Here is a 12,686-nt window from a genome sequence, read left to right on the forward strand (position 1 = left end):
TACAACAATCGTTTTAAATTTTCCTCTGCCATTTAATTGTAAGAGGTACATAAATGGCTGCAAGAAATGGAGGGTGCTTCTAAAACCACAACTCGTCAGCTTCACTTTATTAGCTAATAATAAAATAGGCCTTTGTAGGTAGAGATTTTGCTCGCAAATTTGAAAACAGACAAATAACTCAGTCGCTGTTCATTTTTGTCTATCCTTCTGAATCAGTTTCAAAATGTATCCTTCATGGCATTGTCCTGCATGTAAAGCAGGCATGGACGTTATAGAAAGTCAAACGTTTGTAAAGCCATCACTACCTCCTTTTATGACCTGTTTACTAGATAATGTCCCAATGTGTAGAACATTTCATTCACTTGGCACTTGAGTGTTGGGTAGGAATGTGTATTTTTAAAATGCTCAATATCTCTATTTACTCTGCAAAAAAATAACCAAGGTATAATGTTGTTTCTAAAAGCAGGATAAAATGACAGCATATTTGTGATCCTGACGATTATATAGCAATTTCAGTCTCAATCCCTGTCCTCCTCTGTCTCTCTGTCTGCCTCTCTCTCTCTCTCTCTCTCTCTCTCTCTCTCTCTCTCTCTCTCTCCCCCTCCGTCCCTCCCTCTCTCTCTCTCTCTCTCTCTCTCTCTCTCTCTCTCTCTCTCTCTCTCTCTGTTTCTGTCTCTGTCTCTGTTTTTCTCTCTGTGACTCTGTCTCTGTGTCTCTGTCTCTCTCTGTCTCTCTCTGTCTCTGTCTCCCCCCCCCCAGTTATGTTTTACATATAGATATAGTCTCCTGCATGCCAAAAACACTGCTGGTATTGTTTAGCTCATGTCTCTTCATTCTATTTTTACTACTCTATAGTAAGAGTGCAATTCTATCCAGGAGCTTTAGTGGCTTTGCTACCTGATTTAGTCTTTCCCAGCTATAAGATTCATATAACACCATTCAATTTCCTTATAATGAAGTCACACGGTGAGATTGTTCTACTGGTCTTTTACACATAAAATAATTACAGTCATTGCCACCTCAGTTAAAGACATTTTGCTAAGAAGAAATTGATTTTTATGTAACACAGTTCTTTGTAGTTTGCTCTAACCAAGATTAGTACTTGGTATAGCAAGTGGCTATTAACTTCAATCCCTCCATAAAAAGATACATTTAAGTAATTACCATTACTAGCTTCTTGAGAAAATTGTGTATAATTTAGTCATTTACATTGTATGCACAGAGTAATTTGGTACTTGACAAAAATGGTTAACTTCTGCTTGTGACTCTTGCAGATCCTACAGAGCAGGTGACAATACAAGTACTGCCACCAAAAAATGCCATCAAAGAAGGGGACAACATCACCCTTCAGTGCTTGGGGAATGGCAACCCACCTCCTGAGGAGTTCATGTTTTACTTACCAGTGAGTGCTTAAGCATTAGTTGAACCTGACTACTATCATTTTGTCCTATTGTCTGGCTTCTAACTGACATTAACAGTTGTATGTACTTGGGAAGCTTAAGTGAGGAAAAAAAGTGTTATTCTTGGGAATGGAAAAAGAAAGAAAACACCACCTGTAGAATGGCCATTGAAGCCTCTGTGGCACCAATCCTCTGGGTTTTTCTCTCTCTCAATGTTTAGAGAATTCAGAGACAAAGAGGAAAAAGAGGCAACCACAGGAAACCATGATTGCAGAAGCTCAGGGTATAATCATCTAAATAAGACATAAAGTCTGCTCTGCAAAAGTAGATCCCTGTAAAAATCAAGAGATGCTCGCAAAGAACTGATGTGGATCCGCCCACAGGAGTCTCTGAGCATGCGCAGATCGTTTGAAGCTGTGTAGTTTAGCTTGCTTCATGGAATAATCATGTGGGCTCTTTATTACAGTATTTATCGTCATTGAAAGAAACGTTCTGCATGCAGGATACTTTGGGAAAGTCCTCTAAATATTTGCATTTTTAGTGATCAGGGATCTAACGGGAAGAGCAGCATCTCCACCATCCTCTTCCGGCTGGAGGGGGCGGAGCTCTAATGAACGATTGAATTTCGATTGAATTTCGATTGAATTTCCTTCAATCGTGGGAAAATTATGAATTTCCTGCTCACATGACTGCTAGTATTTCACAGTATCACCCAAGGTATTACTAAGAAGATATGTGTTAGAAAGAACTTCTTAAAAATATTGGCAGACAGCATTGTCCCCTGTTAAATGTACATACTAACATTTTCTTGTTTACAGTGAAAAGTTTTGAAATCGAGTTTTCACTTTGGACATCAGGGTTGACAGAGCGGAGCTCATGTTCTAGCATTAGATATCGTGTCTGCTGCTTTTCTTCGTTGTTCTTGGCATCTGTGTTTGCCTTCCTTCCTTCCTTTCTTTGAATCACTTTCCTCCTTCCGGCTTTTACTGCTTTGCCTTCTTCTCTTCTCTTCCTTCATTTCTGTCTATCACTGCTGTTTGGATATACGGCTGCCTTTCCCATCTGCTTGCTTGTTTTCTCTGTTCTCTCTCTCTCTCTCTCTCTCTCTCTCTCTCTCTCTCTCTCTTTCTGTCTCTCTGTCTCTGTCTCTGTCTCTGTCTCTCTCTCCCTTCCTCCCTCTCCCCAACCCTCCCCCTCCCTTTATCTCTCTTGTTCTCTCTTTCTGTCTCCCCATCTCTGACTCTCTCTATCTCTAGCTCTTTTTCTCTCTCTCTTCTTTTACTCTTTCCATCTCTCTCCTTCCTTCCCTCTACCTCATACTTGGAGTGACACTAGGGCTTTGCACATGTCAGGCAAGCTCTCTGCCATTAATCTACAACCCCATTCCATGGTCACTATATAGCCTTACTATACAGCTTAGGCTGACCTTGAACTCACTATGCCACCCAGCCTTCCTAAAACATGCAATCCTCCTGCTTTCCAATCCTGAGTGCCGCAAGTCTAGGCATGTATCCCAAGACCAAATTCATGTTTTCTTTTATAATTTCTCAAGTCTTTTTGTCAATGTAGATAAGACAGCAGAAAAAATGATAATGGATATCTTAAATACCCCCTTTAAAATTCTAACTCTATACTCTCAGAAAACGGATGTCATCAACACAATATGAAATATCTCTTTAAAATCAGTTCCAAAATATGAATTGTTTCTCAAAGCTTTGCTGAACAGGTTTTAATTGTTCATGTCTTATCTGAAATTTGGTTGCCTTTTTCTCATAGCTGAGAAAATGGCATCTTTCCTCAAGAATTGTAAGCGTTCTCATTGTAGCTACCAAGCGTAACCATCTGACATTTTGCCTCCATCTAAAGGGGCAGGCTGAAGGCATAAGAAGCTCAAACACTTACACACTGACAGACGTGAGACGCAATGCCACCGGGGACTACAAATGTTCTCTCATCGACCAAAGAAACATGGCAGCTTCAACAACCATCACTGTTCACTGTAAGTCACCTCCTCCATGGCTTCAACAGCCATCACAGTTCATGTAAGTCACCTCCTGGAGACCTGCTTTACCTCAATGGCCTTTAATAATATAACCTGGCTAACTCTTCTAAGCACTCTGTTAAAACCGTCAGAAAAAGTTCTGAGCTTTCTTGCAGGTAACCACTAGAGTGGGAACTGCCAACTTGTAATTGGTTAAAGAAAAAAAAAAAAAAACCTTTTCCTCTAAATGTCTTCAGTCAACTGTAGCACTAAGTAATTTTCGTATGAACCTTAAATAACTCATTATATATTTAAATATATGTATACAGAATATATAAATATATGTATGTATAATATACATAATTTATTTTATGCAGTTCTGGAAATGGAGCCCAGGGCTTTGTACATGCTAAGCAAGCCTTCTGTCACTGAGCTGTGCCCTCAGGCTCTTTTTATATAGTGTTGATATTAACAGGATTTGCATTTTACCACAAAGAATTTAGAGTATATATCTCATTTTTAAATAACAGAATAATATTAGCAGTCATTTCAGGCAACACGGAGTTACTATAGATTCAGCACTAGAAGACAAAGTGGAGGTGACTACAGGCCATTTATTAGCTGAGTTTACCCTATGTGAATTGAAGGAAAGAGAACTCTTCAAAATCGCCTTGAGTGACACCTTTTGTTAAATTTTAATCTTCTTGAAGGACTCCAGGGACTCCAAAATTATATTTAGTCTCTAAGAATATGATGGGAAAGCAGGAATGATCTATTAGGAACAGCCATGTAGGGGGCTGGAGATATGGCTTAGGGGTTAAGAGCACTTATTGTTCTTGTAGATGACCCAGGTTCAATTCCCAGCACCCATATAGTGAGTCACAACTACCTGTAACTCTAGTCCCAGAGAATCCAACTCTCTTCTGACATCAGAGAGCACCAAGGGCACACATATTACATACACATACATGCAGGCAAACCTCTCCTCCACACAAAACAATGAAATAGAGCAATCTACCAAACAGAAAAAGAATAGCCCGGAACCTTGATTAATTTGCAAATCACGAAAGCTCATAGTATTAATATATCATATGCTTCTTAAAAGTAATGATTTATTTTTTTATTGCCATGACCCCCTGGAAAGAATAGAATTCATACATTGCTTTGGATAACTGTGAGACTTATTTGGGGCTGTAGGCTGAATGAACCCTTCACACAACAGTGCAGTCAGAAAGATTTCTCCTAGAAATGAGCGGTTGTAATCCAGCAGAACAGGAGGTGGTCGTTTTGTTTTGTTTTTTTAGTTAAATGAGATTGAACAGTAGTGAAGCAAAGACATTGAAGGTCATCAAAGAGAATGCCCTGCATGTTTGGTAAAGGTTTCTCTGCAGCACAGGGGCTCTGAGGAACTGAAACATCTGTAAGCTTTAAGCAAGGGACCTGAGCTAACCATCTTGACTATGTCCCCTGAAGACAAACACCAAGCAGTTGTCCAAACTTATCACCAGAGAGCAATATGGAGGACAGGGAGCTCCCATACAATTGGAGTGAAATTTGATTAGACAGAAGAGAAGAAGGAAGCAAGACCAGAAAGCATTCAAGGAAACTGCTCTAAGCACATGGTGCTGTGTTGTCTATCTCAAACTTTGGAAAATATGTAGGCATGGAAGCAAAATTTGGAAGGAGACACAGGAGGGCACAGTGAGCAAGAATGCGACCAGATGGTTGCTTTTGATTGATGTTCAACATGTACCCTGGGGAGCCCTGTGGGAACAGTGAAGTGTTGAAAACTGTTAACAGCCAAGCCGATTTGTTGTCTCTTCTGCCCTCCTGCTCATGGGTTTGACTGTGTCTGCCATCCGGAGCTCATTAGTGCGAAAACAATGATGTCTACATAGAACAATAGTGCTATTTTTCCCTTCTGGGGACCAGTTAGTCCTGGGGCCATTTATCTAACCCTGTTCTAAGAAGGAAAGCAAAGGAATACACACAACAAATACAAATGTCTGTGAATAGTCCTCTGATATCCTGTCCATCATATCTTGAGGCTAATTACCAATATTCCAGATCCTTAGACATGTGCTTGTGTTTAAGAGATGTTGAGTACACAGGCTCTAAAGAGGGGAGAGCTATCATGCATATGGTGGTAGAACATGCAGGGATGGCTAGACCACACATTCCAAGGAAGAAGACTTGGTGGCAACTACATCAAACTTCAATGATAAAAAGTAACAGGAAATAAATCAAAGAAAGTACTGGGAAAGGTAATTTAGTTCTGGTGCATTGCATTAGATTCCAATGTATTCTGGTTTTGACAGACTGACTATAACTTTAAGTTCTAAGGCCTGAATATCGATCTCCTTATGAGCTAATGAATTCTAATATTCATCATCATTTTATTCTCCATTAAATGCATGAAAACTATATCTTGCCCATTTTTGGCTCCTTGTTTTACAAAAGCTCCTTGTTTTCCTCATAAAAATTAGGCAAAGTGTAGGTTGGTCGAAAAGCTGCATCAGTGCATACACAGGGATGCAGAACAGACCTCGCAATGTGCCCATATTCCTACAGATCCTGAGTCACTGTTGAAACAGCTTCTGTCCCATCTTACAGACAAATTCTTCATTATAGCCTTTAGAGTCCATCTTTATCCTTTATAGACTTGAGTCTTTTCACTGACAGGTTCTAGACTCCATGAGTAAAGGCTCCTAAGTTTCCTTTTTTTCTTTTTTTTTTTTTTACAATTTTCATACAAATGTAATAAACATACACGTTCTAACAAAACAACTTTTTCTACAAGATGCTTCACTGCTAATATTAGTGTAAACTAGAAAGTATACTTAAATCACTCCTTTAATAATCGTGTCTCCTCTGAGCCTTGATATGTCAGGTCTTGTGGCTGTATCAGAGAAAATCAGTTCATAGCCTTTACTCTCATGATGGATACTGCTCAACAGCAAAGACAACTACTGAGACTAACACTGATGGGTTCAGCAAACGCCTCTGTCAGTCCTCAGCCTACTGCACAATTGTGAGAACTTGGATTCCAATCCCCAGCAACCAAGGAAAAAGGCATGCATAGATAGAAGTCTGTAACCCCAGAGCTGGAGAGGGTGGGTAGGGAAAATGAGACACAGCCAGATCTCTGAAGTTCATTGGCCAGCCAGTATAGAGAAAAATGGTAAGTCTCTGGCACATAAGTACAGACAATTTTAGGAGGCTTGATGCCGCAGCATAGGGGGATGCTAGAGTAGTGAGGCAGGAGTGGGAGGAGCACCCTCATACAGGCAAAGGGGAGCGGGGAGAAGAGTATAGGATGGGGGTTTGTGGAGAATGATGTAGGAAGCCAGCAGATATTGACACCTGGCTTCCATATGTTCCTACACACAAGTCCACACGCATACACACTTATGTGTGCACATCCATATATCATACATATTTATTTTTGAAAATGACACAGAAAATGATGGGCAAGCTGCAACCAAATCATGAAAGAGACAAAAAGCACAAAAATCTTTGTAGTCTTGACTTAATTCTATAGCTTGATATACATTCTATGAGTTAAGATAGCAGTACCGAATGATGCAACATTGAACAGCCTGATGATCACTCTCATTTTTTTGTTGTTTTTTATTTTGACCATGTGGAAAAGTTGACCTTAGATCCCCACCTACCAAAGCACTTAGCTGTCAGGAGGCTATGACACTATTGTGTCTATTATACAAAGCCTTTCTGCTTTGAAACTCAGCTTGATTCTGTTCTCTTTACTCCTTTAGTTTTTGCTAATGGAATTACTTAAGACGTTAACAAGTAATTAGTGATCTCTGGATGTGTAATCAGTTTGATACCAGGTTCTGAATTCATGGGCGATGGACTGTGGTAGAGTGCATGGACCTGCACACTATAGTGTCAAGTCAGCGCTCGTGTACAGAGCTTCCATTCGTGCCTAGAACATGGTTGCCCTATGACATTATTTGTTCCATTGAATTGCATTCTCTTCCTACAAGAAATATTATAAGTTTACATTTTAAAAGTCATTTTTTTACCTGAAAGGCTGTACATCCTTAGACATATTTATCCTATGTAATTTTAAAAATTATCTGTTGAAAGTATACCCAATAATTGGTCTTATTCAAAATTTCAACTGCACAGAAAATGGAATAGCACTTCAGAAATAATTCAACTATTTGTCAATTTCCTCTGAAGAAACATCTACACTATCTGATACTTTTTCCATTTGTCACCTGCTGTCTAAATATGTGTGATTTTCTACTGCTATGTCTTATCAACTCTTTTTTTATAATATTTATCTACTCATTTTTATTTCCTTCTTGAAGTGAACTGGTATGTTTTTCTTAAGGCGATACTTCCCAAAGAAATATTTATATCCACCCCAAACATCGTTATGGTAACAGAAAATCAATGTGAAATCAATTAGATCGACCACATGCTTGTCCAAGCTGACATCAATGCTACCTTGTAAGGCTAAGCTGAATCTTCTCCAATCTAGTTTCTTTACTCATATAAGTCAATTCTAATATTTCAGGTATAGATGAAAAATGTGGTTTTGGTTTTTATTCCATTTTTTCACATCCAAAATATTATTACTGTCTTGCTTTCTAGCAGTTTTCATTTCAAACATTTTTTTCCTGCCTCACAGACTTGGATTTATCCTTAAACCCAAGTGGGGAAGTGACCAAGCAGATCGGTGATACCCTGCCTGTGTCTTGCACAATATCTGCAAGTAGGAATGCAACTGTGGTGTGGATGAAGGTAAGTCCAGGTCTTCCACTGCTGTCCTGCTCCTTAGCATGCGTTCTTGAAGCATACTTTTGTATTTTGTTTCACACCTTAATATGTATATTTCAGCTTGGTTCGTATGCCCTCATCCATGTGCCCTTTCACTCCTCTCCTCTCTAGCATTTGTCAAATCACAGTAATTTGTAGAGGCATTCAGTCACACCATGGTGTTGTTAATAGATGGGCTGTGGCACAGCGTGGTGCGTTGCTTTATGAGTAAAGCATATTTTGAAGAGGGATCCACACACGCACATGCACACACAAGCACAGACAATTAAATCCTTTAAGAACAAACCTTATAGAGTTGATTTTAGCTGATATTTTTTGACATCCTGGCTGTAGTATCTCTGTGGAAAATGTAGCTGTGGATTATTTTTCCCATCATTTATAATGATATCAGACCAGATCGATCAGAAAACTCACAAGTATGATAGAGGCTCAAGCCCATGCCTTCTTCCGCTTTGGAAGTTTTGTCACTAAAAGATATTTCTTTGTAATTGTGAGGTCTTTGATGCTAGAAAGATCCTTTCACTTCTAGCCCTTAAGAAACAACTAGAACATTCTAAAGTCTTGTTTGGGGTCCCCTGTGTAAGCTCATGTAGTCACAAAACTCTAAAATAAAGAGTGTGACTTGAGGCCCAATATTTCTTTCTTAGAATGAGAAAGGAGGATATATAGTTGGCGTTTTGAGTCCATCTTATCCTTAAAGCAGAAGTTTCTGACCATGAAATCACCATTTACATCATTGGCTACTGTTTCCCAACATTCAGAGTATAAAACTGTCAGGAGCAGCTAACCAGAGAAAATCTGAGAAAATAAATCTATATGTCATTTGACACAGGAGTTCAAATTATCTATATAATAATCATGAAGAAATTTCTTACTAAGACTTCTGGGCAAATTGTTGTTGTATAATGCAATATACTACAAATAAAACTATAAACACCCAGTCTTTGTCTCAGTTTTTGTCTCTCTGTCTTTCCCACTCCTTCCCTTCCCCGCCTGTCCTCTCTTTTCCTCTCTGAAGCCAGGTCTCACTATGTAGCACTCACTAGCCTCAATCTAGCTATGTAGACTGGGCTGGCCTCCAGCTTCTGAGTTCTGGAATTGAATCTGTCACTACCACATGCAGCATCCTCTCACTCTTCGAGCATTTTCCTTTACTTTCTCTTGGTTACAACCTTGCCACAAATGTTCTTCTCCCAAATGATTACAACATCGCTCTTCATCACCCTTAGTTAATATGTATACTATGTATGATAATTAACAAATAGGTAAATGATTTATAAGCAAATAGAGCAGTCAATGACTGTACAAAACACAACGGTGTTCTATTTGAGAAATAAGTCTGCTACAGTAAACATGCAATGCAGTCCCTGTTATTGGTTGATCCCTAATGTCGGTACTGCTAAGGAACGGTCCTACTCAACACTTGTCGATGAGGAAGCAGACAAAAGATAATCCGAGATCCAAAGACCTACAATCTCAGAATTCTGGTCATATTAGCTGCTTTTTAATTTGATATCCTGGAAATACGATTATCTTCTGATGATGTCAAATAACTTTCTAATATAGATATAATTTCCCTTTCTTTCTTGAAATTGAAGTAGTAAGACTTTCTTACTGATTGCGTTTTTTCCTAATGTTCTTGTGATTTTATAATGAAACTCCAGTGTTGACAGCCATCCAGCTAAACTAAGTGTTGAGCATTTCGCCCAGCACTGTTTCTGTTTCATGCTTATGGGACAGTGTTAACACAGTAGTAGGAACTGACAATTAAGACTTTTGCTCAATGTAAATCTATTGTACTACTCATTAGTTAACCCTCAAAACAATTGGATGCAGTAAAAAGAAGACCTCATCCTCCATATAAAGGAAAATATGAACTTGTTCCAAATTACCAACACTAGGATAGGGGTCTATGAACTATAGCTCTACATTGTCTGACTCGAAAGGTTCTTAAGACCCACAGAATAACCTTAGGCTTAATTATTATAGAACACATACAGCTAAAGTCACAATTGTGAGGTGAGGTGGCATAACTAGTTTAGAAAGAACTCACCTTCATTCAACACATGAGGACCTTGAATAAATCCCCAGCACCCTCCAGATTCTACAAGGAGTGTCTGAAACCCCAGTCTTGGGATCCAGACACAGATTTTGGTTCAGTGAAAGATCCCATCACAAGGCAATAATGGGGCAGGAGATAGAAGGAAACCCCAGATGACCTACACTGGTCTCCATGCTACACTCATGCACAGGTGTGCTCAACCAGACATGCAGGCGCATGTACCTCACACATATACTACACACACACACACACACACACACACACACACACACACACACACACACACAATGTCATACACAGTAATTAAACTGTAATAAATAAAATATTGTTGTACCCCCCCTGAAGTAATGGTGCTATGTGTTTCACCAGGATAACATCAGGCTCCGATCTAGTCCATCCTTTTCTAGTCTTCATTATCAGGATGCTGGGAACTATGTCTGTGAAACTGCTCTTCAGGAGGTTGAGGGACTGAAGAAAAGGGAGTCGCTGACCCTCATCGTAGAAGGTAGTGAAATGAAATGATTTAGCAGTAATTATTTTGCTCTTCAAAATTTGATATCGGGTTGCTTTTAATATTCCAAAAGTAAGATTCTAATTGTAATAATATTTCAGGAAAACCTCAAATCAAAATGACAAAGAAAACTGATCCCAGTGGACTGTCTAAGACTATAATCTGCCATGTGGAAGGGTTTCCAAAGCCAGCTATACAGTGGACCATTACCGGCAGTGGAAGCGTCATAAACCAAGCAAGTATTTTAATTTTTGTTCTGAGCTAAGTTGAGTTTTCTTTAGATACTTGAAATGTAGGTAGGTTTGGTTGGAATGTAGAATATAAAATACTGAATATCGAACATAGAATATGCAACAAAAGCTCAGAGAAAGTGCTTGCCGACATCATCATTTTTTCTGAAGGAGATCATTCCTCAAATAAAATATTTCAATCCGAGACCCATGGAAAACTTTTTTAGAATACTGTGTTGTGGTATCTTCTTTTAAAAGAATTAAACTTGGGTGATTCTCCATGGTCATCAATTTCTGAGACACAAGTAATTAAATCATTTATATGTATACTTTTCTGAACCACAAACTTGGACATCAAAATATAAGTTGATGCCCTGACTTTGCCTGTTTACTGTTTAAAGGCTATTCCATATTGAACCTGGGCCCTATTTCTAGTAACCAGCATAGTCACTGCTTGGAAATACATGCTCTAGTCTACTTGTCACAGGGCTAGGACCAGAAGAAGGCTGCCCCAAGTGTAGCATCTTGGTTATACCCTCCTGGACAATAGAGGACATCAATTTAAACTTAATATCTGTAGTCTTGGTAAGGTACTTTGGATGCCACAAATTATTGCAGCTTATCAATGCTATGAATATTTCATTCTTAATACAAAGTCAGACACACGGAGAAAAATATAGACAAAGAAAGAACAGTTGTTTGCTAAGATTTCAGACCATTAATCCCTCTAATCAATGTTTGGTGTACTAATATAACGTTAAATGTTCTTTCTGAAGTGGTCCTCATGTCTCCTTCAATTGTTAGAACCAGTTGAAGAGTCATAGACATAGAACCAGTTCGTAGACATAGACTCTCCATTTAATGTTTTAGCAGTCACCTTTTAAGCAAAAAGAAGCAAGTTAAATTTAAGTTTTACAACATGTTCCTCTGTGGAAACATGAACCACTAGTTCAGCTCATATAACATCATTTGCTAAGCATGAGTGAGGGATCTGGGCTCTTGCCTGGGACTCATACAAATACATTTGCATATGTTAAAGCAATGGGACTCCTCAGCGTAGTCCGCTCCCACTTGAAGCCAATGACTTATGACTGGGTTAAATACACTAAAGACACACTGGTAAAAAGCCCATGCCCCGGAGCACAGAGAGGCAAGAAGGCCGTCAAACATGAGAAGATGCATGCTTCCTTATTTGGAATAAAGTCTTGACTTGCTGACAATGTGCAGAAATACTTTTTAGCACCAAATGCTAAAAGTGAAATGCTAAATGATTATAAAAGTTACTTTCCTACACTACTTTTTTTTACTCTCGCTAGTTTAGTGGTAAGTGTGATTGATAAGAACCGGTAGTTCCTGGAAAGTATACTTTTAAAAAGTATGCATATATCTGATAAATGAGTGAATGAATGAATGAATGAATGAATATAAAAATGTAAACCTGATGAATGAATGAATATAAAAATATAAATCTGATGAATGAATGAATGAATGAATATAAAAATGTAAGAACGTGCTAGAAGTAAGCAAGTATATTTTGTAAAGACTGAAGTAGCAAGCCAAAAGACTCAGGGAATACAGCAGGTGCATGCATCCACAGGATAGAAATAATAACGCTATTCTTCATTGTCACAGAGAAGGTTTGAGTCTGGCCTGAGGGACAATGTGTTATTTTCCTTGTTCTAGGTCTGAGCTG

At 38.8% G+C, this 12,686-nt stretch overlaps 1 protein-coding gene across 4 annotated transcripts in view; it reads left to right on the plus strand.

Annotated features, from left to right (window-relative positions):
- The window catches only part of Alcam (activated leukocyte cell adhesion molecule), a 200,319-nt gene that overhangs the window by 168,826 nt on the left and 18,807 nt on the right, over positions 1-12,686 (plus strand). For 3 of the 4 annotated variants that reach the window (XM_063270772.1, XM_063270773.1, XM_063270774.1), the window contains exons 7-11: positions 1,275-1,402; positions 3,267-3,399; positions 8,042-8,154; positions 10,622-10,757; positions 10,865-11,002. In XM_063270772.1, the coding sequence (XP_063126842.1) occupies positions 1,275-1,402; positions 3,267-3,399; positions 8,042-8,154; positions 10,622-10,757; positions 10,865-11,002 (648 nt within the window). The remainder of the gene's footprint in view (positions 1-1,274; positions 1,403-3,266; positions 3,400-8,041; positions 8,155-10,621; positions 10,758-10,864; positions 11,003-12,686) is intronic. The other variant, NM_031753.2, reaches the window with a different exon arrangement.

This window comes from Rattus norvegicus, chromosome 11, assembly GCF_036323735.1.
Source record: "Rattus norvegicus strain BN/NHsdMcwi chromosome 11, GRCr8, whole genome shotgun sequence".
In the NCBI taxonomy this organism is placed as follows: Eukaryota; Metazoa; Chordata; class Mammalia; order Rodentia; family Muridae; genus Rattus; species Rattus norvegicus.